Source organism: Fringilla coelebs, assembly GCF_963513975.1.
Source record: "Fringilla coelebs genome assembly, chromosome: 22".
NCBI classification, from domain to species: Eukaryota; Metazoa; Chordata; class Aves; order Passeriformes; family Fringillidae; genus Fringilla; species Fringilla coelebs.
In genome coordinates this window covers 9,542,645-9,567,957 of record NC_140048.1, presented here as the reverse complement: position 1 = coordinate 9,567,957, position 25,313 = coordinate 9,542,645, and the positions used below count along the sequence as shown (strand labels likewise).

The 25,313-nt window shown below is 53.4% G+C and overlaps 1 protein-coding gene across 2 annotated transcripts; it reads right to left on the bottom strand.

The window, feature by feature from the left end:
• Positions 1-1,182: 1,182 nt before the first annotated feature.
• SPSB1 (splA/ryanodine receptor domain and SOCS box containing 1) lies at positions 1,183-25,131 on the bottom strand. Of its 2 annotated transcripts, none has more exons than XM_084220026.1 (3): positions 25,011-25,131; positions 6,096-6,908; positions 1,183-3,193 (listed from the first exon to the last, which is right to left on the bottom strand). In XM_084220026.1, the coding sequence occupies exons 2-3, from the start codon at positions 6,787-6,789 to the stop codon at positions 3,066-3,068; spliced, it is 822 nt and encodes a 273-aa protein (XP_084076152.1). In that variant the 5' UTR covers positions 6,790-6,908; positions 25,011-25,131; the 3' UTR covers positions 1,183-3,065. The 2 variants fall into 2 exon arrangements, with proteins under 2 accessions (XP_084076152.1, XP_084076153.1); XM_084220027.1 differs by lacking the exon at positions 25,011-25,131 and adding an exon at positions 7,112-7,201.
• Positions 25,132-25,313: the final 182 nt, after the last annotated feature.

Sequence of the window (25,313 nt, the reverse complement as noted above, 5' to 3'; positions counted from 1 at the left end):
GCTGACCCTGATGAGTCAGCACGGGAGGAGGAGGAGGAGGATGCTGGCAGGGCAGCAGGGGTGGCTTTCGGGGCACTCCTGACACGAGCAGAACCTGCAGCTCGTCCTGCCCCTCACAAAGGCAGAGATGTGCCTGCCACGCTGCCAGGGCTGGGATGGAGGCAGGAACAGCAGAGCTCCACTGATTTATTGGGAGCTGCTAATCTGTGATATCATTTGTTGATCCCATCAGGGCCAAGCCCCAAGTCATGACTTCCTCCCCCGTTGCCATGGCGCTGTACATAAACAGGGCAGGCTCCCAGCCCCGAGCAGGTCATTTGTTTCAAATATTCCATGCAGCTGGAACACGAGCCTGTTTGGGTGTCTGGAGCTGTGCATGAACTAATTCCTCAGTTTTGTGCACCCTGCAGCCACTCCCAGCCTGGGCTGCAAGGGAGCTGGGAGCAGCAGGCACAGGGGCAGAGCTTCCCCAAAAACCACAGCTGGGATCCCTGGATCTGCTGGATGCTGGAGCTCAGGAGCTACAAACCCTCGTCCTAATCATGTGCTTTTCACATGTAAGAGACACCCAAAATTTAAAAAAATAAATCTTGTCCTGACTGGAGTCAAGAGGCAAGAAAGCACTTGCCTTTTTTGGGGCCCTCCCTCCCCAGCACCCCATCAGGCAGGTAATTAATTAATTAGGCATTAGTTCAGGCTGCGCCTGAACCTCACATGCTGCACAGTGTGTGTGAACTCATGACAAAATTTGGCTTCCTGACACGACTTGGTGGCTGCAGGGAGGACAGAGAAGTGTGTGGGCAGGAGGAGGACTTGGAGCCTTCATCCCCACGGACAAAGCATCACCACAGCTGGAGAGGCTGAGCCCGTCTGCCCTGCACAGGCTGGGGAGAGCTGCAAAACCAGCTGTAAAACCAGCTGCAAACCAGGGCCCAGCAGGAAGCCAGGGCTGCCCCATCCCAGGGCCCAGCCAGCTCCATCTCTGAGCACTGAGATGGACACACTGCACACACCTGGCCCTGTGCCCCAGCTGCACACACCTTCGGGAGGTAACCTGTTATCCTTCCAAGCAGAGGTGAGCAGAGGCAGCCCCTGCTCTGCCTGTTTGGGCAGGCTCCTTGGGAATAAGCTCAGAAACAAATCAGATCGTGCAAATAAAACCCACCACCAAGTAATATTTCATAAAGTTTATTAGGTTACTGAGTGCTATCTACAGTCATAAAATAGAAAGGATTTTAAACTGTACAGAGTCATGTCCTGGTGAAGTGAGGAGAGATGGAAATGAGGGAGCACAAAGAGCATCAGAAGTAGGGAGAACACAGCTACTTCCCTGGAGTTCTGGAAGACACTGGTTCAAGTTGAAGGCAACCAAGCAGGGCTCCACACACACGGAATTTTGTGTCCCACCCTGCAACAGAAACTAGTACAAACCCTACCTTGAAAAAAAACCTCATATAATATTAGAATAAAAAAGGGGCACATCACACCCCACCCCAGTCTTGGCACCAACTTTGTGCTTTAAAAAATATACTATGCAAGTAGTTTATTTTCAAAAAGGTACCCTACAGCAGCTGTTTAAAACATGTTCTTATACATACACCCCACATATATATATTAACATTTTCAACAACTAAACTCATTTGTACCTACACAAAACTGAAGGGATAACTCAAAAGCAAAACCAAAACAATCACACAAACATTTTTCAAGAACAAAACACAAAGAAATGTGCAAAATAACCCCAGAAAGGCAGCATAGTAACCTGTGGAGAGGTCAAGAGAGCAGCTCCTGCTAATAAAGGAGCATCCCTCTTTACTTGGCTACTGAGGATCTATTTGGGATGTGCTGATTTTGCCTGAATTGCTTGTCCTGTTTATTGCAGGTCTCCTGCTCCCCAGCTCTGGAGAGGTTCAGTTTCCTCCTGCTGTGCCTGAAGATCATCCCTGGCCTGTCTGAGCCCCTGGGATTGCTGCTCACCTGCTGATGGCACTTGTGCAGCCCCTGCATCCCTCCTCTGGGGCAGCCTTCCCCCAGAGGGCAGAGAGCCCCTCCTGCTGCAGAGTTAAGCGGGGATTAGAGTGGTCTGGGACAGAACTGAGCCTGGCTTGGATGAATTTAAGCAGCTTATCAAGAAGAGAATTCCCTGGCAGTGCCATTAGAGAAGGTGGAGGTTTGTCTGAAGCCTGAGCACGGGGCAGAGCTCAGGGGACAGCAGCTGCAGCTGTGTGGCAGCTGTGTGGCAGCTCACACACACGGTCCCACCCCAGTGCACAGGCCTGTCCTTCCCTGTCCCTCACCTGCCAGGGACCCCAGAGCAAAGCTGCAGCTCTCAGTGAGGAAGGAGGTGTGTGGGGACACAGCCTGACTGCAAAATCGACTGTGAAACCCACGGGGAGGAGGCAGGGCAGAGCAGGGAGCAGGAGGAGCACTGTGCTAAACAAGAACGCAGGAGTCACCACCTGTGAAACAGCAACAGAGCAAGGTGAGAAGCCCCAGCACAGATACAGACATCAGCAACATAACCACCTTCTCCAAGTGAAGAAGGGTCCTGGTGGAGGAAGGGCTCTTGGTTTCAGTGTTTCAGGGCTTGCGGTTGTACTTTTTATTTTTTGGCTTTTAAAAACTCATCAATTATTCTTTATGGTACTCCAGACTCTTTCCAACTCTGCTGGCCATCCTGAGCCTTTCCATTCTCAGGACGTGGTCTTAACATTTCTATTCCTCTTCACTCAAATTATGCTTTAATTCTTTCTTTTATCATTATTCTTTCATCACCATCCTTCCCTTTGGCTGGCACAGAAGAACCATTCCCCCTGGAGCCCAGAGAGGCAGCACGGCCTGTTCCCAGGAGCAGAGGGGAGCACAGAGCCTCTGTAAAGGTTCCCTTAGTCAGTGTGCTGGGAAGGGACTCCCAAGGAGCAAAGCACTCAGCTGTGGAGCCAGGGCTGCCAGGGAGGCACACGGGGCTGCAGGGATCCATCCTCCGGCCAGGCAGCTCCAGCAGGGCAGAGCCCGGGGCAGCTCCATCCACGCCTCGCTTCCACCTCTGTCCTGGAGCACGGGGGTCATTGGTAGAGCAGGTAACTCTTGAGGGAGGCTGGCAGGGGCAGGGTGGGGATCTCAGCCAGTCTGTCCTTGCCCAGGGCAAGCCTCACGGCTCGCCGGCACAAGTCCATCAGAGGCAGGGGTTCAGCTGGGAAGAGAGAGCCGAGACATTACCAGCCCAGCCCAGGAGGAGCAGCCTCACCCCCTCACCCTGCTGCTTCTAAACCCCCAAAGAGCTCTGAGCAGGAGCACTGCACCCCTGGCACAAGGTGCACACTCACCCTGCTGCTTCTAAACCCCCAAAGAGCTCTGAGCAGGAGCAATGCACACCTGGCACAAGGTGCACACTCACCCTGCTGCTTCTAAACCCCCAAGAGCTCTGAGCAGGAGCCCTGCACCCTGGCAGGTGGGCAGCACCCCAGCCATCCACAGCTCCAGCAGGGCACGAGGTGCCTGCAGGCTCCAGCCACAGTGTGTGAATGGAACAGCAGCTGGAAGTTCCTCCTCTGCAATTCCAGTCATGCCAGCCAGAACACAACTTCATGCCTCTTACTGCAGTGCCCAGAAACTTTTGTGAGAGTGACTGAAGGAAAAGGCTACAGCAGCCAGAGCCTCAGGGGGTCCAGGTACCCTGAGAGCAGAGTGATTTATCTCACACAGCAGGGGAACAGCTGTCAGCCCCTCCATCTACACTGCAGAGCTCCCAAGGAAAACAAAGCCATCTGTCAAAGCTTCATGTTCCTGCTTGCACCCCGGCACTTTCCAGCAGAGCAGTCCCTCCTGTGTCACAGACCCAGGAAGGATACAAGCCTTTGGCTATCTTTTTCTGCATCCTGTACTTAAACCCCTGAACGAGATAATACAAGTTTTTCAGGAATGGCACACGGGGCCCTGGGCTGCTGAGGAGTCACTCACAGCACAGAGGGGACTGAGGTCAAAGCCAGACTAAAACATCCCAGCTGCACAGGAGGAAGATTCACATTAGCTCCTCACTGCTGAGCCTGTCAGAGCTCACCTTGACACTGCTCAGGCCTGAGGGGCTTCTCCTGCCCCCAGCCAGGGCTGACACATCCCAGAGCAGATAACTGGCCATCCTTCCATGGCCCCAGGGCTCTGCTGCACCACCAGGGAGCTTCCTTTGCTCACAGACACTGAAAGCACCCACAGGTGAGCTTGGCTCGGAAGTGCAGCTTCCAGTAGCTTTGGTAGATGCCTCCAGCTCCACACAGCACGTGAACCTGACTTGGCAAGCCCAGCACTCCCCACTGCTGTCCTGTGTCACCCGTTCTGTGCCACCAGGCTGCACCCAGGCCTGCCCTGTGTGCCCCTCCACAGGGACAGGCTCCTGCAGCACACTGCTCCTCCCTGCCCTGGCTGGGACACTCCACAGAGCCCCAGGACTGGCAGCACTCCCCTGGCACTGCCCAGGGCAGCTCACTCTGAAAGCACTGGGGCACAGACTCAGAGGCTGCATTCAGAGCCTGCCCCAGTTCTGCCTGCCCTGCACAGGGACAGCTGGGACAGAGGCACTGCCCAGCCAGCAGGACACGGGGCCTGAGCCCCAGGGCCTTTAGATACTCACAGAACAATCATCACATTTCGGTTCAGTGCCCTAAAGGAGAGGCTCTTCCACAGAGGCTCAGGTTTGTCCTCACCAGGTCTGCACTGCCATCCCAGTGTGACAGCAGAGCAGCAGAGAAAGCACCCACACACAGACCTGACCTCCTTCCATTCACAAGCACCACAATCCCTGGACAGTGCTGCATTGACTGCTCCCAAGAGCTCAGAGCCAGACACCTTCTTTCTCTGTGTGCCAGACCAGCATCCCGTCCCTGCTGGCCTGCTGCCCACGATTCACTCCTCGGCTCGGAGCTCACAGACAGCTCCAGCCTGGAGGTGGCCCTTCCCCTGCTCCAGCAGCTCCACACACTCCCTGCCTTGGAGAGGAGCTGCAGGGTTTGCTTGGGCCATCCAGCAGAACCTGGTTCCTGGAGCTGCTGACACCCTTGGAGCTGCTGTGGCAGAAAGAGCTGAGCTCTCTTTGGGACAGAAAATGCCCTGCCCAGAGCTCTCTGTTTGGTCTCGCAGAGTTGAAGTGTATTTCCCAAAGCACTTGCAGATTTTGCTCCTGCCCCTTTGCAAGGCTCTCCTGGTCACTCTGACAGCTCAGTTTTCTGGTGCCTGGTGGCAGCTCTGTGGCACTCAGGGTTTACCAGTGCTGGACACCTCCAGCACAAACAGAAGAGCCCCTGAGCAGACACTGCTTTGGAATGCAGGGGAAACTACTCTTCATACCAATACTGCCAAATTTATTTCACTGGCGACATAAATCCAGATTTTAATCCACTTCCTTCACCTCTCTCCTCCACCCTACCAAGAAGACTGAGTCACAGTCTGGCCCCATGGGAACTTCTGACTATGAGAGATAACAGACTTTAGCACATTTGGACAGCCAAATTTATTACTAAGCTTAGCTAGAGATTGATGTGCCTGTTAGTAAAAGGGCTGGCATGTGAGCTGGGCTGAGGACAGCATCCAGCCCCCTGCTAGAAACGAGCACACCCTGCTCTGAGAGAGGCAGGGGAGTGAGCCACTCTTCCGAAAGATGGAAAACATTCCAACTTTCTTAGAGGGGAAGATCTGTCCCTGTTCTCGCCTGCAAGGGATTTTAAACATCCCCTTGAAGGAAAGGGATTGTCTCAGAGACTGTTTTCTGTAAAGAGACACCAGGATTCCAGGGCCAGTAATGCAACTGTCGGAAGAACATCCCTGCTGCTCTTCTGGTAGCAATGCAAGGGTTCCCATCTCTAGCTGGACAACTGGCATCACCTCCTCCCACCAAACCACGTCCCCAGCCCTGCCCGCTCCCTGCAGAGTGCCTCGGTGACAGCACGGGTGTGCAGCCAGCCAGACTGCGGGCACTGTGCGTGGAGGGCTCGGAGCTGCGCCCAGCAGCGCTGTGCTGACGGGAACCCTCACCCCTGCAGGAGGAGGACAGCCCCCGAGGACGGCAGGGCAGTGCTGAGGGCCGGAACAGGGCTCATACTCACGGTCCAGTCCGTTCAAGTAGCACATGCGGATCTCGCAGTGGCCCCACACGGCGCTCACCACCGGGTAGAGCTTTTTGCCCTTGAGCCCTCGGAAGGCCACCCCCATGTACTGCCCGTCCACGATGAAGCTCAGGGTGCCGTCGTCCATGTCCAGCACCACCAGGAAGGAGTCGGGCACGATGAAGGTCTCGTCGGGCTCCAGGAAGGCGGGGTAGGTTTTGCTGGGCTGGTTCTTGCCGTCGTGGTAGAGTCTGTTGCGCCCCAGGTCCCAGCCCCAGGACTCGTGGTTGTTGCCCACGAGGGTGGTGTAGCCCACGGAGTGCAGGGGCGCCTCGGCCGTGGCCACCCCCACCACGGCGTGGGTGCCGCGCTGGCGCATGGCCCAGGTGATCTGCCAGACGTGCAGCCCCCGCGTGTAGCCCACCTTGCCGCGGATGGCGTCCGTGCTCTGCGCCACCGGGTGCCGGTGGAACATCAGCTTGTCGTCCTCCTTGACGAACACGTTCAGCGAGCGGTCGTCGTTGTTCCACGAGTGCAGCAGCTGCACCTCGTAGGACACCGGGGGCATGTCCAGCAGCAGGTCCAGCCGCGTGGGCTTGCTGTAGTCCAGCCCCTGGAGCTCCTGCTTCAGCGGCCGGTACACAGGGTCCCTCATGTCCACTGTCTTTATGCCCCCCGTGACCTTCTGACCCATCGTGCCTGGCCTGGCCTCCTCACAGGCTCATCGATTCACCTGGCAGCTCCTGCTGTCATCCAGCCCCGCAGAAAAGGCTGCCAGGAGGCTTTGTCCAGATGTGCACCACTCAGGATTGCCTAACGGATGGAAAGAAAAACAAGAGACAAGTTAAACATTAGCACACTCAGCCCTGTGTGCCACGCTCACAGAGCACAGCATTCATCCGTTATCCCAACAACGCGTGCTCCCTCTCCCCCAGCCAGGAAGGGCGCACACATCAGCCTGCCATGGGTGCAGGGCTGGGGAGACACTTCTCTGCAGCTAAAGCTGCGCTGAGTACCTCGGGGGCCTGGCTGCAAGTCCAGGGCAGCAGAGCAAAGCTGCTGGGGGACACTCATCCCAGCAGCTCCTGGCCCCTCCAAACCCCTGCAGCCAAAGGCAGATAAACCTTTGCCTGGCTCGTCTCAAAGGAACAGCTTCTCTTCTCCAAGAGGGAAAAAAATCCCCAGTTTCAGCTGCAGAGTCCAGGGGGAGGAGCAAGATCCTTCCCACAGTGGAGCAGTTTTCCTTCCAGATTGCAGAGAAACCTCTGAGAGGTTTCTGGCCAGCTTGGCCAGAGATCCTTGCTCACTGTGTGCACCTCTCCTCCAGCACTGCATCCACTCAAGTGTCTCTGCTCTCACTCAGCAACACAAACAGCCCTCTGTCACACAGCTGCCAAACTGGGGGCAGCTATTAGGAGAATTAGAAGTGGGAGGGGTGCAAACGAGCTTTCTAAGAAAAAAAAGTGTTATTTTAACATTTCCTGAAGTGAGGCAATCATGCAGCACTCCTGCCAGCTACAGTCACAACACTTACTCACAACCAAGGACCTCATCTGGCATAGAAAACAGAGCGTGAATCAGATCTGGTTTAAAAATAAGATTACTGGACATCAGCAAGGCTTCAGCCCGAAGGTGAACAGGGAAGGCTCATTGTGCTCTGGGTTAGGGGTGAATTCAGCAGCTTGCCACAGGTTTCTCCTGCCAAGGTATGCCATTGCAACAGTGAGCAAAATCCCAATTCCTAAGTAACAAGAGACAAGACTATTTTTTCTTTCCTTACCCATTTTTTTAAAAAAGCATGAATGGAGAAGAAAATGCCTGAGATTCTTTGAAAGTCACATCCCAATGCACAGGCTGCAGTACAGCTATTTCCAATTATTCAGGGACCTCAGATGTTGGGCACTGAGACAGAAGATGCCATTTAAATAGGCCCAACCACGTTATCAGCTGCTGAGATGACCACCACATCCTGGAAGTTAAATAAGTACCATCCACAACAAATCCTGGACTGTGTAAGCCAGCTGGTCACCAGCTGAAAAAAGCACAACCAGCTGAGGGAGGGCAGCAGGGGATGCCAGGGTCCCATCCTGCCACAGCTCCTGGCTGAGCTGCTGTGCCCACGAGTTTCCATGGATCACAGCCCCTCAGGAACAGCAGCATCTCCAGCCAAGGGATCCCAGAGCAAGGCAAAGCAGACATCAGCTGAGCTTCCCCAGGAGAGGCACACTAATGCTGACCCAAAGCAGTGATTTTGGAAAAGGTTCAGTGCTCTTGGCTGAGGCTGGGATGGAGCCAGGCAGAAGCACCAGGTGAACTCCCTGGCATTCCAAGGCCCGAGGCACATGGACAAAAGCTGACAACAAGGGACTGGCAAGCCACACGTGGAAGTCCATAGGCAAATTCAGCTGTTGGAATTTTGATTAGGATAAGGGAACAAAACATTGGCGGAGGGAGGAGAGGCAGAGATTTCCTGCACACTACACGTGAGAACACAGCATAGGAAACAAGAACCAAAACAAAGCAGACTGCAGGAGTACTGCTGCAGACCTCTGTGAAGTACAAAACACTCAGGAGAAGTAAGGGAATACAACTGTGCTCTTCATTAGCAAAACAATGCCTTGTTCAGTGTGGCTTTTTGCCTTTTGCCAACATAAGCTTCATCATATTTCTCTGAGGCTGCTGCAGCAGAAAGGGAATCACCCCAGTGAGAGTCCAGGGGCAGGAGAGCCCTGCTCTGCCCCAGGAGCAGGTTCCAAACACAGGCACCACTCAGCACCTACACTGGGCAGGACTTTTTCCCAGGCACTGCTCACAGCAGATGAAAGACAATGGCCAGAATAAAGAGAAAGGGGTGAAGAAAGGGAAAATATTGAAACAGAGGGGCGGGTCAGAGTGAGAACAGGCAGGTACAGTCAGCCCATGCCAGGATTGAAGTGCAATACAGCTCCTTGTTAGGCCAAGGCAATAATCCCTGCCCACAGCTGGCTCTGCTGCTCCTGGCACCAGCCTGGTCTGCAACTGCAGTGGCACCTTGCCCTGCAGTCAGGAGCACAATTATGCCCTCATCTCTTAAAAGGAAAAGCTTCTTCATGCACAAGACAATGCAGGCACTTTCCTGCAGCAGGAGGGAGGCAGAAAGGCTTACCCTGTGAAATTAATGGATTAATGCCCTGGGCAGCTCCACAGGAGACACAGCCAGCCATAAATGAGAAGATATGCTGGGGAATGAACTGCTTCAAAACCTTTGAGCTGCTACAGGTTTAAGTACAAATGTAAACACTGAAAGTGCTTTTATCTATCTTATCAACAGCTCAGGCTTGCTGCAACTCAGCTCTGCTTTACCAACACCAGCTCATCCCCATGATGCACTCCTGCTCCCAAGCTATTTTCAGTTCTATTGTTAACCTTCTGGGCTTAAAAACCAGGGAGTGAAATTCTAAGGGTGTCTCAGGGAAAAGTATCCCTGCTATTTTCAGTGAGAATTAGCCCTCCCTTCCATTTAGATGTTCAGAGCAAGCTGTCAGTTTGCCATGCCAGAAGGAAATGCCAGGTTCCAAAACAAGTGCTTGCTGCAAATAGATCAGGGCAGGAGACAGCAGAGACATTTGAATGGAAGGCAAAGTCCTGCTGTTAAATAGGGAGAACACAGCTCTGCAAGCAAGCCACTGCCTGTGGCAGAGCAGAGCTGGTGTCCAGCTTCTCTCTGCTGCTCAGAAACTCTGGTCCCTCTCAGAGTTTGTCCCTCCCTTGCTGTGCACCTACAGGACACCTGCCTGCAGCATCAACAACAGGAACACGTGAAGGATCCTCAGCTCCTTGATTCCTGATCCACTTTTACTTTATTTCTTCAAGTCAGTTTACTGTGGCTTTATCTCCTTCCCATAAATTCATTAGGTGTACTTGTACAGATAAGAGGCCAAACCTTTAAACACCTCACAGGCTCTGGGTGCTCTGCAGACAATGAATCAGAGCCCTGCCCTAGAGATTTCCAGCCTGGAACACACCTCAGCAGAAGAAAAGGAAATATATATACTGCACATGGTCAGTGACTTGCTAAGAGCTTTAGAAGCTGCACCAAAGGATTCCTGACAGCACCAGTGAGACTAAGAAAACCCGCTGTGGTTTTGCTCAGGTTTCTATGATTTCACTAGAAGATCATAAAGAAAACTTGGTTAATTTTCTTGGGCTGAATGTCCACCCTGCAAGCCAAGAGCCAAAGGAGCCCCACAGCCCCCATTCTGCTGGCTAACCTGCTGGCAGGTACGAATGTGCACAGTCAGAAACCCCACAAACGCCCCCACAACGCAGAACCCGGCCCAGGAGGGCTCTCACCGCTGCAATCACTTCAGAGCATCCTGCCTCAGCACCTTCCCACCCCTGCCCAAAGCCTGCCCAAAGGCAGCTCACCTGTGCTGCTGAGCTCCCCGGAGCTGGGCTGGCAGAGCCCAGGCAGCTCCAGCAGAGCTGGCAGGAACGGCAGCAGCACCAGCACGGCCAGGGCGAGTCTGGAGCGCTGCAGCTGGGTCAGACTGGGCAGGCGAGCCTCCCTGCACGGCTGGGGCAGCCTCACCGGTGGAGAAGGCTGCCACAGGGGCAACCTGCTGAGCCCCACCTCCCGAGCAGGTTCAGTGCTGGCAGGGCTCTGCAGCCTCCACAGAGTGGAATTGCAGCCACAGAGAGTGGAATTGCAGCCACAGAGAGTGGAATTGCAGCCACAGAGAGTGGAATTGCAGCCACAGAGAGTGGAATTGCAGCCACAGAGCAGAGAGCTGGGCAAGGAAGAGCCAGGGAAGGCGGCACGTGTCCCAGCAAAGAGCAAAGTGCTCCGGCAGAGCGAGAGCCCCCGACAGCCCCCCGTGCTGGAGAGGGGTCAGGGAGAACGAGTCCCTGGGGCTGGCAGTGCTGACCTGGGCTGGCAGGGCACCACAGCACACAGCCCCAGCCAGCCCAGGGCCCTGCTGCCCCCCGAGCCCACCCTGAGCCCCCAGGGGAGGGGAGCACACGCTGCACACGCTGCCAGGACCTGGAGCGGCAGGAGCAGCCCGTCTGTGCCAACAAGCTCCTCTCCTCCTCACCCTGGCACCGCTCAGGCACTTCTGCTGAAGCTTTGTGGCTGTTTTGGCAATGCCCTCTCAGCCATCCCTCCACGTCTGGTTCTCCAGAACAGAGCTCTGAGGTTACTCACAGCAGCACAACTGAGGCTACGAAAAGGTGAAGCAATAACCACCACCCATCCTCAACCACGCCACTTGCTAGACACTTAAACAAATTTCCACTGCCCACCTACCCAGCCAGTTCCTGTGAACTACAATGCTGCATAATCTGGCAGAAAATAACTCTAAGCAACAGGAGAGAGATCACTTTGCAAAATATTTGTAATGATGGAAGCAACTCAGAAGGAGTTCCAGACATTTGTGCCAGAGATCTTCTCTCCCATTGAAGGCAGGTCACAAACAGCAATTTGGGTTGCAGAGAAAAGGCATTTCTTTAAATGAAACAAGTGAACCCGGGCTGCTTTTGCTCAAAGAGGAAGTTTAGTGGATGTTTCAAAGGTCATTAGGCTCCTTCCAGCTCTGCATAAGGCAACTTATGAATGTCAACTGCATGTTAAAGCCCAGGCACAAATCAGGACTCTTTAAAATAGCTTCTCACGGGCAGATTGCAGTCATTTGTCTGCAACAATTATGTTCTCTTCCCTTTGCTGCTCTCCAGCTTCCTGCTGCTCCAGAAGACCTGTGTGCAGCCAGCTGGTGAAGTGAGCAGCTCTGAGCTCTGGGCTGGGCAAGGCTTCACAGGCAGCTGTCACCCACAGGAGTGACGGGATGGACTGGGGTTCCAGGTACAGCAGCACCTGAACCATGCTGGGTGCCACAGCAGAGGCTGTCCCTGCTCAGGTGCCAGCCAGGCCACCTGCAGAGCGTCCCCTGAGGCTCCCAGGGTGACAATGCCACGTGAACCCAGCCATCCCTGCTGGGGAACACCAATGGTGCTGATCAGAGGTGCTGAGCTCAGCTTTGTGCCACAGAGCTGCACTCCAGAGATTCCTCTGGAGGAAACAGCAGGAAGCTCAGTCTGAGCAGAGGCAGCAGCTGGACGTGGTGGAAAAGGCACAGACTCTTCACACGCCCAACTTCCTTAGGTGCACCCAAGAGATGTGTCTACAACCTGCTTGCAGACTAAGAGCCACCACGAATAAGTCACACAAGCAGCAGAAGGAAAGGTCACAGGCAGAGGTTCACATCCACAGGCTCACCTTCCTTACACCTCTCTACCTGTCCAGCCCCCTTCAGCTGATTCTCCATGTGATAGTGAGAGTTTGCACACAAGCCCTGCTTCCAGAAGAAGCCTCACAGCTCTCTAAGGCAGAAATCTGCCTGGCACACTGCAAACACAACCCCCCGGTATTATAACCCAGCAGCACCTGAAAGGCCTGGTCAGACTGCCCTGCTTGCTGAATGGTTTTCCCTCCAGCACTGGAGCCATTTGATAGGCTGCATTTAGAGAGGCATTTCCTCCACAATTAAGCCACCATGAATTTTAAACAGTAAATGTTTATGTTCTGAACCATTTGCATTAAAGAAGCCCACATAATCCAGAATAAGCCACCCTCTTGCACAACAAGACCCTGCTTTTTGTTATTTCCCCACTTAATTTGCATCCTACACTGCCCACTGCCCATCCCTCATCTCTGTTTAACTATCTGGATGCCTAAGTTTTGCCTGATAATGAGGGGAGCAGTGGGTGGAAAGAATGAAGTTTGATGTTTCTATCTTTGCCCAGAGTTCCCACTCCTGTATCAGAAGCACTTTTTTGGCTATGGCTGTGGCCAACACCACCACCAACCCATCAGGACAGAACTTTTGATAACAAGGCACTGCTCCCCCCAAAAACAGTTCATGAATTCATTTTTTAACAGAAAGCCATGTTCTCAGCAGCCACCTACCAGAGCTCCCCTCTACCCCTCCCAGGTGACAGCAGGGCAGTGCATTTCTCCAGCAGAGGGTTTGAAAGCATCCACAGTGGAGTGTGAGGGTCCAACCCCTGCTCCTAAAGGCAAGAGAACATCTGTGTCAGGAGACACAGACCCGGCAGGACTCCTCCTCAGGTAAAGCAGTTGTAGCTGGAGCTGTTCTAGCATTAAGTTGTTCAGTTACTGTCTCTTCCTTTTTTCATTTAAGGATGTCACAAGCACTGCTAACAGCAAAGCAAAAATCCCCACACCAGAGCAGCTGCCAAGCACCAGATTACTCAGCCTGTTACTCCCAAATACGTTTATTGTGTCTGAAGCTTCAGCACATGTATTTACATCAAATACATCCCTGCCAGAGGGGAAGCTGTGCGAGTGTCTGGTACTGCTCCTCACTGCACAAACAGCACTGCTGAAATCTGGGCCATGTGCTGGAAACAAACAAATCCTGGCCCATTGCAAGAGTCTCTGCTCCCTCCAAGAGACTCTCTCAGCACCAGGAGCTGGATGCTGCTCTGATTCAGAGGCCAGAGCAGCACATTCAGCACAACCAGGGCTCGTGGTGCAGAACTGAAGTTACGCTCCATCCCTGCTTCCCTGGCACTCCAATCCTGTTCTCTCTCACCAGTTTACTCCTGTAAACCTTCAAAACCAGAGCCTGTCCAGCCTCTGGGCAACCTGCTCCAAAGTGGCTTCTCACACAAGGGTGAAGCATCTTCCTCCCTGTCCAAGGCACTCCAGTTCCTTAACCAGCCAGTTTCAGGCTGAATTTTGTGTTCATCCTCAGGTCAAATAAATCCTAAACAAGTGAAATCAACTCCTTGTCCCAGCTGTTAGTGCCTTCATACCACACAGCAAATTCCTCTAAGCAACACCACCATGGATCTGTTCACATGCCTTATTGCCTTACCTTGACACATGGAAAAACTCAGCATTCCTCTGTAATATTTACCCAGATCTCTCCATCCTGGGCTTCCCAGGTGTTGAAGAAAAGGACTGAGGTTGCACCCTTGTGTGTGAAGACCCCAGTGGATCTTTCACCCTTTGAACTGCAGATTCAGGTTCTTCCTGTCCTGAGGTCTGTGGAGTCTGAGGCTGTCACCACTGAAGACAAAAGCTTCACAAGAGGAGACAGCTGAGTCACTGAGGAAGTGACTTTTTTCATACTGTTTAGGAAACCATTCTGTTCACTTAGCAAAAGGATGTTTTCAGAAGTCACCACCCTGCAATGCACCCAAAGCAGGGGCTCCTCACAGGTTCCTTCAAGCAAGAGCCCCAGAGCCTGTCAGATTCTCCAGTGCCTCCAGCAGGGCCCATAGGCAAAACCAGCTCCCTTGGTGAGTTCCAGCAGGTATGAAGGGCTGTGCTCCCCCCAGCTCTCCACACCTCGGGCTGGGGCTGCGAGAACAACCTGCACACACCCTGGGCATGACACCAGTGCCTGGCACCTCCTTTCCCACCTGCAGCCTCCCCTGGAGCTGCTCAGCTCCACCTGGTGCTCCCAGGTGAGGAGGGATGTGCACGTTCACCCACAGCAAGCAGGGCTCGGGAGCTCCCAACTCTCAGATTTGTTTCCAAGGAACACGGAATTGCCTCCAAGATAAAACGTGCAGTTTTATTATCAAAGTTAACTAGGTACTTTGCTTTGAAATACAGTTTCTTCCCCTGCATCAAAGGGCTGTTAATTTTAGTCTTGTAGGGAAAAAAAGAAAAAAAAAAAAAAAGGCAGAAGAAATGAAAGCAGCATCTGCTTGGAAGAGATGAATGCAAGATAAAAGGTGTCTGTGACAGAAAGCTGGCAGCAGCCTTATGTTTTCTATTCAAGTTTAATCTGGGAACAACAACCACCCTTAAACATAACAAAAGCTGTGGAAAAACCCTTTCCAAATCCAACAACATAGCCAGAAGATGCAATTCCTCTTCTCCAATCATTGCAGCAGCCAGTTGAGGTGAGGAGTCCAGACAAATCCAAGCTTGCTATACCAGGGTCACCCAGAACCTCAGCTTGCTCAAGCCCACAACATCCCTGCTTCAGCTCCCAGTTCCTTCTCCCTCCCCCAGGCCCCCAGAGTTCCCCAGCGATCTCCAGAGCAGAAGGAAGCTCTCCCCCCTGGCAGAGCAGCTCCAGGGCACTAAGGCAGAGCCCAGCAAACAGCAGCGACGTTTCTGCCCTGCCAGCACAGCCTGCTCCTGCACAGGCTCCATCAGCACCGTCCCTGCGGCAGGGAAGAAGGGAAGCATGGATCCCCAGCCTGCTCTGAGTAGCAGGCAGTGTGGAAAGCTGCTCCATGTGACCTTTAAAGCCTTTGGAACCGTCAGGCAGGGAGAATCCCTGTGCCCAGTGCACTCTGCCTGACCCAGCCTGCTGCCAGCCTCCCAAAGAGCTGCTGCTCACCTCCCACTCCTGAGGCAGCTGCCAGGAGCTGTGGAACTCAAACACTGGCTACGGGAGCAAAAACCCAAGGAAAGGGCTGGATAAACATGGACCAGAGCAGTGCCCAGACATTTGTCAACATTCAGCAAAGCAGGCTGGGTAAGGGGAGCACACTCCAGCAAGCAGGGATGGCCCAGCAGCTCCCAAGTGCTGAACTAGGAGGATATTCCTGGCAGACAGATTGCACAAGAGACAGCTCACACTGCCAGCTTTACTGGAACACACTCAGCAACTCCCCAGAGCAGAGCATGCCGGGATGATGCTGGATTTCTCACTTGTCATTAGCCAAAAAAGTTTAATGACACGGTTGGACTCTGTGTTTAGCTATAATTGACCTGGGACATCCCATAATTAGGAAGAGACGCTGCACATCTCACTGGAGCTGGCAGTGAGCACAGACTCAGCGTGATGCAATGTTCTGCTTTCCCCATCACCTGAAAGGGTCCCTGGAAATGGCTGTGGTGCTTTGAGACAGGCAGGGTGACCCAAAAGCTTTGGCTGGCTTCCTAAATCATCCACCAAAAGGCTTCACAAAGCAGCAATTTTGAGAAGCCTTTCTAGCTTGCCTGCTTGAAGCTTTATCCCTGTAAAAGCTCAGCCAGACAAATCATATTTGCAAGTGCAGAGTGCACCAAAATGAGGAGGATAAAAGCACATTATACAAACTGTGGCTGCAGGAATGCACATGCTGCTTTCAGAGGACATCTGCACTGTAAGGTGGCCAGATATCCCAGAGCAACTTTTTCCTGGAAATAGCAGTTGTGGTAACACAGAACAAATGTTTTTGCCAAAAAAAGTGACCAAGACATGCACTGCAGCATTGCTCACAGTAGCTGCAATACTGCTTCAAGTGGCAAGGGGTGAAACTTGCCCCTTAGTCTTACTGGGACACACTCAGAATTTCACTCCTAAGCAACAGCTTCACAAGCTTGAACTCTGTAAATCAACTGGTATTTAAAGTGGCTTCCTCACCACCTCCAGTGCGCACAACGTCCTGCAGGGGAGGAAGGAGACAGGCACTGCTCAGCACCTGAGCTCTGTGTGGTGGTGACAGGGAATGCCTAGATGGTTTTTATCCCTTCTGTTTCCACCTTCCAAATGCTCTGACACCACCACAGGAGCCTGAGTAAGCAGGGCCTGAAGAACACACATGTCCTTCCTTCCCTCCCTAGGGCTCCTCAGCAGACTAAACTGTGGCTTTCCCCTCTCAAACAACAAAATTCCATACCTGTAATTGTGCCAACAGCTTTCTGCTGTGACTATCCAGACTTGGCCATCCTTTCCACGAAGGTGACCCACAGAGAGACCTCTGCAGTGCAGGAGACAAGAACCAGTGCAGCAGTCAGTGAGGAAACACTCCTGAGCCCTTATCTGGGCTCTAAACAGCTGCCAGCACTTCCAGGCTTCAAAGGCAAGACAAAAGCTGTACAGCCAACCTATCCTCCCTACATACCACAGCCACCACAGGTCCTCATAAGTCAACATGCCTTCCAAATAAGTGTTTAACATAAACATTTGTAGAGTCACTTAATTCCTGGTGAACCCAGCTATTTGATGTGGGCCACGGAAAGCTCCCATGACATCAATGGAAAGTTTCCAGTTAGAAAACCAGGGCTGAGACGGATTAATAGAAGTTAAGAAATAGAGACTAAAAAGCCTTGTAGAAACAGTCAAGAGATCTGTTCTTAAGCAAGATGCACTCAACATACTCAGAACAAGCAGAAAAGAGAAGCTGCCTTGCTTTTCCAAAGTTTAGAGATGAAGAACAGCAGAGATAAGGCAGCTATGCTGTCTCCAGTGTGTAGGCTTCCGTCTTTTCTGGGCTGCTCAGTCTCAAAGTATGTTCAGCTGTTTCTTGGCTGCTGCTGAAGTTCTGATTCCTCCTTTGGAGCAGGCTGGATGGCTTGGCCAAGATTTGCTGTGTGCAAACACCAGTTTGAAAGCAATGAGAAAGCCACTGCCACCCACCACCCAGTGCACCGCAACCTCCCAAACACGGGACAGATGTAAACTGTCTGGAATATCCAACGTCTGGAACATCAAACAAAGCCACCACATCCAACAGCCTTTTGCTCCATTAAAACCTCACACCAGACTAAACTCACCTTGAGGTTTTGCTCCTGCATTCAGCTCATCAACTGCTACTGCTGACCTTCAATGGAAGCACCAACTGAACCTCCCCAGGTAACACCAATCCCTTGGAGATACCAGCCAGGACTGGACAGAGCTGGCTGTAGAGCTATTCACCCTGGAGAAATCCATCTAAGCACAGATACCTGTGCCCACCTCTTCTGGCAGACTCCAGGCAAAACAGGGTTCCACGGAGGGCCCTGCAAAGCCACCTCGTCCTGCTGCCACCCTGCCACCTGCTGGGCCATCAGCTCTGCCCACCTGGACACCAGGACTCCCAGCTGGCACCACAAGCCTGGGTCAGACACCATTTCTGCACAGACTCCTTCTGTGGTCTTCTCAAGTGTGCCAAAACAGATTTGAGAGCACACTGAACGTTTTCCTGTTGAGAAGGGTTTTATGCCAATACAATCCCTGCTGGGCCTTCTGTTGTGCTGCTTTGCACCTTGAAATGGAGATTCCCATGAGGCCAAGGATTCTTTCAGAACCAGTCTAGACTGAGGATTGGTTGGAGTTTTTGCCAAGTTTGAAGACAGCCTAATCCAAATAACATAAGAGCACATGCCTCTGAACAAGTGCTGGTTGTAACACCTTCCTCTCCACCTGAGTGACCGTAAGCTTCAACGCCATTCTCCTATCTTAAACACACAGGGGGTTTGTCCTCAGCCCTAATACACAGCACACTGCTCTCAAGTGCCCACCTCCATCAAGAAATCTCTTCAACCTAAAGCTCCAAAAGCCACTCAATTCTGATTTATTACCAAAACTTGCAATTCTTCTCCATTTGAACAGAAAAGCATTGCTATATTTATCCCAGAAATCAGTACAGCAGAGGATAAGACATATGCCCCATTCTGCTTTGCTTGTTCCTAGGTGCATCCCAAAAGCCTTACACACCTGTGGCCTACAGCCTGACCTGCTCAGCTCAGTCAGGGGCTGCTGCCACGTCCCAGTGTGCAGCCAGTGGGAATTCTGTTTAACCCACGGATGCTGCGCTGCCATGGGGCTGAGCTGCTCTGCCTGGAAGGGAACACCAGCATGCCCCAGGAGCCACATCCCTACACCAAGGGCCAAAGATGGAAAGCACCTCCTGAGTCACAGCTGAATTGCCTTCTCCAGGAAATACAGCAGGAGGTCCTTAGAGGAGAAATACAAACACCAAGCACGCATTGAAGTGCACCAGCAGCACAGACTCCCTTCCAAAGCAACCAAAGTCCAGCAGGAGACTCACTGGCAAGCACCTGGAGGTCTCTGCCATCCTGGAGGGACACAGCACACCTGGTGAGCTCCCCAGGAAGCAGTGCCCCGCTCTGCAGAGGGCACAGGGCAGTTGCACAATCCTCCCTGCAGATGTGGGCACTGCTCCTTCCAGGCAATCTCATCAGGTGTCCCCTCCCACTGGAAGTGTTGACACACAGAGCTGTGCCTCCTGCAAATCCAGTTCCATGTCACACCAGGCTCTATCAGATTACCCAGATAAAGGCTGGGATTTAACGTGATTGTTACTCATGCCACAAGTGCAGATTTGGACCTGCGTGGGCACACAGGACCTGCCCCTTCCAAATCTCACCAGATCTGCAGCCACCCGACACCCTGCTAGCCAGAGGGTCAGGAGCACCAAGTGTCAGTGAAACAGCTGAGTGAAAGCTCTCCCTTCCCTCCAAAGCTGCTCCTTGACACACTTTAAAAGAATCCAACTATTTAGCAGCTTGTTGGTCCTTGAGTGGATCACCTGAAGATCAATTAACTAAGGCAGCTATCAAGAAATGACAGTATCCAAGTCCCAGGATGGAGCTCAGTCACTAATACATTAAAAAACATAAAATACACAGCTTGCCCTTTTTCCTCTCCTCATCTCAACCTTCAGCAAGTCAAACCCACAGCCTGGAACCCCAGTTTGGTGTTGGTCTGTCTCCACTCCCCAAGTTCTGACCATCCCCCAAGCTCACAACAGCAGATTAGCTGCCCCTTTTTAACTTCTGCCCCTTTTTAACTTCTGCCCAGCAGCTGCACCTTGGCAGGCCAGTGTGCCACACTGCTAACCTTGCAGCACTATCCTGTGCAATCAGGGCCATGTGTGCAGCCCTCCTGCCCTGCAGACTGTGCTGTGCTGGCAGGGGCTGGGAGATGCATGTGCCTGAATCAGCCCAGAGCCAGCTCTGAGGCTGGCACCACTCCCAGCTGCCCTTCTGATCCCTGCCAGAGGGAAGCACAGCACCCCAGGAACGCTGTGAGGTGAGGAACAGAGGAATAAGAGAGGGAAGCAGCGCCCTGGCTCACTGCAGATCAACATTCAATAGTTTGATTCACTCCCAGCCCCAGCTGCAGCCTGTTGCAGCTGGAGTGTGCCCCATGCACAGCCCCAGAACACGGCAGTGACGCTGTGGGGACGCCAGGCAGGGCAGCCGGTGCTCAGAGGGGACAGCACAGCCTGCAGCAGCTCATGCCTGTCACACAAGCCCAGAACAGAGAGTCCAAGCATCTCCATTTCCTGCCCACAGGCATCAAGCCAGGTACTTTCTGGATCCACACAGGCCCACAACCCTTCTCAGCACAAGGGTCAGCAGGTTTACTCTGCAGCTGTTGGAGTTTACAGGAACTGGGACACAGACACGAGCCCTCCCAGTTCAGCTTACCCCTCACCAGCCGGTCACAGCTCTGAGCCTTTCTTTACATGGGCACCTCTCGAACCTTCAAGCCCCAGATGCATGACTGCCCTGGGATTAGTGGGGGACAAAGCAACCCTCCCTCACTGCCCACATGTAAACATGACTGGTTCAGCCCTGAAATAGCACTGACAATCCAGTGAGACTCGAGGGGTGACTGACTCTCGAGGGAGATTCTCCACGTGGAGCTGCTGCCAGCACAGCACAGCCCCATCCACCCCTCACACCAGCATCCCCACTCTCAGCAGGAAGGAGCACAGGCTGCTGTGTGGAAGCATTCCAAGAGTCATTCTTGTTCTCCTCTCACTGAGCAGCAGTGCTGCTCTCCCTGCAGCACAGAGCCAGGGGCCTGACGTGCCACCCAGCAATGAATTAGGGCATCAGGGCAAGAGCCACACCTTGGCAAACTCCAGGGCCTGCTACTAACCTCCAAGCACTATAGCAAGGATGCAGGCATTTTTCACATCTCTGCATTAAGTAGATTTTCATTTACAAGAGGCCATTCAAAGCAGAATTTATCCACGGAGAAGCCTGCAGAAGTTTGCACCAAGAATTTCTAAACATCTGAGACCAGTGCAGCCTTCTCATGTAGAGAACGGCTTGGCCTTACCCCTCGCTTGCTTTTCTTGGCACTCTACCATCTGTGGCTCACGTTCTTCAGAACGAAGCTGTTTCTGCAGTTTTTGTGCAACTGAGTGCCTTTGTACATTTATGGTGTCAAGGCCCCATCTGGGATCTCCTCAGGACAGATTCCTGACTTGATAACATACCAGCTCTCCAAAGAAAGCAGTTTGAAGCTAACATCGACACAGCTGCTCTGACTTAGGAGCTTCATCAAATTCCCCTTCCAGGCTAAAAGAAAAGGCCCATGTTTGGTAGCTCCATTCAGACATCACCACCTTCTGCCCCAAAGCTCTCAATTGCTCTCCCTTTGGTATCTGGCAGATGGTGCTGGTTGTTGAGGTCCTTTTGTTTGTTTGTTTAAGTAAAAAGCTTTCTCCTCAAAGAGAAAGCTTTGTAAGAGAACAAAGAAATGTGTCACTTTCTCCTCCCGGGGGAAGTTTTACTGTTACACAGCAGCAGCACTGCTTCAGCTTGAAGTCTGTCTTCCCATGTTCTAGAACAGAAAAAACTCACAAAGCCACAAGACAAGGAAATATCAGTGGACAAGACCCTCCAGCATTAAGGAAAAAAGCTAAAGCAAAGCCATGTGGCTGTTTCTGTATTAAATGAGGAAAAGATGCTGACCCAAAAGACTCTGAATCTGACCTGCAATGCTGCTGAAGTACAACACACAAAAGCCAGAAGGGAGGATGACAAGGCATCTTCCACGTGAATGGACCACTGGCAAGCCCATGCCTTGCCAACCCCAACCCCTCACTGTGCACAGATAAGCATTTCCCACCTTTTCCACCCCGCTGCCAGGACGAGGCACCCGGCAGAGCCCATTAAATACAGCCTGGTACTGGCATCCACCCCAGCCCCAGGCAGCACTCCCTGGATCCTCTGGGAACGCCCAGGGAGCGGTGGCAGCAGGGCCACACATGGAGGAGGTGAGGAGGAGGAGCAGCCTGCAGCCTCATCCCTCCAACCATGCTCCCTGGGGCACATACACACTGCCAGCTCGCCCCAGCTGCCCTGCACAGCTCAGGACACTCAGGAGTGCCAGGCAGGACAAGTGTGACAGAGCTGTCCCCAGCAGCCAGGAGCCAGCGCAGCAGCACTCACACCTGCTCCTCCCTGCGCTCCAGGACATCCTCCTTCCCCCTCCTCTTTCCTGAAGAGCCAAGGCTTTCCTAAAGCCCCAAAGGGCTCTGCCAGGGCAGCCTGCAGCCCCAGGGCTGGCACGGCTGCCTCAGTTTCCCTGGCAGCAGGACATGGCTCATGCTGCACTGAGGGTTCTGTCAGTGCCTTCCCCACTGCACCCAGCCCACACCAAACCAACCTTACCTGGGAAATTTCTTTTGTATCTCCTTCCCTCAAACACTCCGGAGTTCGTGCCACCCCAGAGCTACAGATAAAAGCACTTCCTGTACCAAATTAACACCCAGAGGGAGGATTTTTCTTTTTGCTGTAAAAACCACTCAGTCTGCAAGAGAATTTTCTGACCAATGCCACAGACCAATTTACTTTATCCCAGGAGTTTCCAAAGCATTACCATTAAGGGCAGAGCAGTACAGAGTTAAAAGGGAATGGATGCTTTAGTAGCCCCTGGGAAAACATAGTTAACAGTGGCACATTTTCCCCACCATGTGCTTGGAAACTATTATTTTTTAGCTGTATTTTCTCACACTCAGCAGAGAGCACTTGGCCATTACCTTTAGCCCACATCCCATCTTTGTTAAGGACAACTGCACTCTTCCCTCAGCAATTATTCATGGAAACAGAGGCAGCTACAACAGTTACTCACACGGAGTAACTCAAGGGAAGATTTCTCTGTTTTCCAGAGCAGTGCAGTAACTGAAAGTGAGTCAACACCTTGACATGAGCTCATTCTGCAAAGGTCACCAGCAAAGGAACCCAGTGACTGCAGTCTGGTACCAGACACTTACTCACTTTTACTCTGCAGGCATCACAGAGCTTTGTCTGAAAGCAACTGGTGTCTGACTCGTGACTTGGCAAGGCAAGCCGTGGGGATGAGCTCCATCACACACCTGGAAACACAGAGGAGCGGGGCAGCAGCTCCACAGCCAGCCACAACACCAGGTTTGGGAAGCTCACAGCTCAGGCAGAGCTGTCAGCTGTTCCCCACTGCTGATATGCTGAGCTACTCTGCCAGTTAATGCATGTAAAAGGCTCCAGCCACAGGACATGAAGATAAGCTCAGCCCAGCTGAAATCATCTCACTGGTGCTCCCTGCCAGCCCCAGTTAATGCTCAGCTCTTGTCAACACCAGCCCTGGGTGACTCCAGGCTCCGTAAGTACAAGTGTACTGAAGCCCAAAATTACAGCCACCACTTGCCCTGGCCTCTCAGAGCCCATGAGATGCCACTTCCAGTGTATGCAGAGGCATCAGCCACAAAATCTGACCAAGACACAAACCTCAGAGAGCCACAGAACATACTCCAACCCACATCTTCTATTCTTCAAAAGCCACATTGTGACTTGGAGTATTATCTGTCAGCACTGTCTGCACTCAGTCCCAAACCCTGGCACAGTATCCTCACTGGCTCATTAGCTACAGATTTTAAATTCCAGGAACTTAATGAATTCTTAATTAGCCCTCACAAGACAAGCAGACCTTGCAGACTGCTTTCACTTTTTCTGAGAAAGGAAAGAGGGTCCAGGGGAAAAAACCAATGCAGAGACAGGAGAGTAACAAGCAGAGGCCATTCCCCAGCTCCAGCAGCAGTGAGTGACTGCACACAAACACAGCACGTAGCAGCTGGCCAGTTCCTGGAACACCAGCCCACGTCTCAGCAGCATCCAGCAGGAGTTTACAAACAAGCCCCAAAGCACATCATAGTGCACTTCAGTAACCTCCAGAGCAGAGGAGAGAGGCTGCAAGGGCTGCTGCACTGCAACAACCCAACATCCCCTGAGGAATACGCTGCTGCAGCTCATCCCCTGCCTTTAAGGGGGGTGAGGAGCAAATTGCTGCTTTATGCATCCATCAGCACCAGTACTGAGAGCCCTGGCAGGGCCAGCAGGGTGACACGGTGACAGGGCAGAGAGGGACAGGGCAGCTCAGGGAAGATGCTCCTCCACTTCTGTAAACAGCAGCAGGGCTCTGTGGCATTCCTGGCTGTTCCCTTATAAACTCACCACGGAAATATCCTTCCTTGCAGGCTGGGAGAGCCACTCTGACCATCCCACTCTCACTGTAAGGCCCTGGAGGCTCTGCACAGTTTGGTCCTCGTGATGCAGCAGCCAACTTACACCAGCAAGACTGAGCTGTCTGTGCTACTGAGCTTTGCAACGCTGCATCTGGTGTAGAAATCAGATGTTAGAGGGGTGGGAAAGACACAGATTACTCCTGGGACAAAAGGTTCATTGAGCCATCCTGCATCGCTATCATGGAAAAAAAAAAAAAAAAAAGAAAGAGGTGATCTCTCTCCAAGGAGCAACTCCCATTTTTACAATCATGTTGTAAACTTCCTTATCTCGAGCCACGGCACAGACAATTGACAGTTTTTGAATCAGGCATGGCCTGGCCGTCCACTTTAGCCAGGGAATAAGGACAAAACACGGCATAGTCCAGCAGGAGGCTACAGCAAGACTGACCTTATAACAACAGTCTAGGTCCTCCAGATAGAAGATTATGTAAGCCCCGTTGTATTCGCAAAGGTTTTTGTAGTAAAGGCTTATGTAGTAAGAAAAGCGACACAGTAACCAGAGCTTGTAAGGCGTGCTCCGGAGCCCCCGCGGTAACCGCAGACCCTGAAGGAACAACCCCGCTGCTCTACCGAGGGATCCGCACCAGTTATCGGTGTTCGCTCTCCGAGCCCGCACCGGGCTCCGGGCTCCGGCAGCCGCCCCTCCCGCGGCATCCCCGGCGCGGCTGCGGGGCCCCGGGCCCGCCACCCATCAGTGCCCCTGAGCCCATCACCGGTGCCCCCGGGCCGCTCCCCGCTGCCTGCACCGAGCCCCGGCAGGGCTGCGGCCGGCGCTCGGCCTCGCCCCGGCTCCGCGGCTGGCACCGCCCGCGGGCCCTGCCCGGCTCCGCTCGGCGGGCACCGAGAGGCCGCGGAGCCGCCCCGCCCGCCGCCGGCTCCTACCGTGCCCGGGCTGCCCGCCGGACCATGGCCCCGCTCCGTGCCGTGCCGTGCCGTGCCGTGCCCCGGGCAGGCCGAGCCCCGCGCCCGCTGCTCCCGGCGCGCCCAGCGGGGCCGGGCCGGCATCACATGGCCCAAATAGCGCCCGGCGCGGCCCCGCTCCGCCCCCGGCCCGGCCCGGGGCGCGGCCGCTCCGCCCGGGCAGCGCCGGCGGGCGGGGCCGGCAGCGGCGGGGCCGGGCAGGGAGCGGGACCGGCGGAGGAAGCTGCGGAGCGGCGCCGGGAACGGAGCGGATCCGGGGCGCTG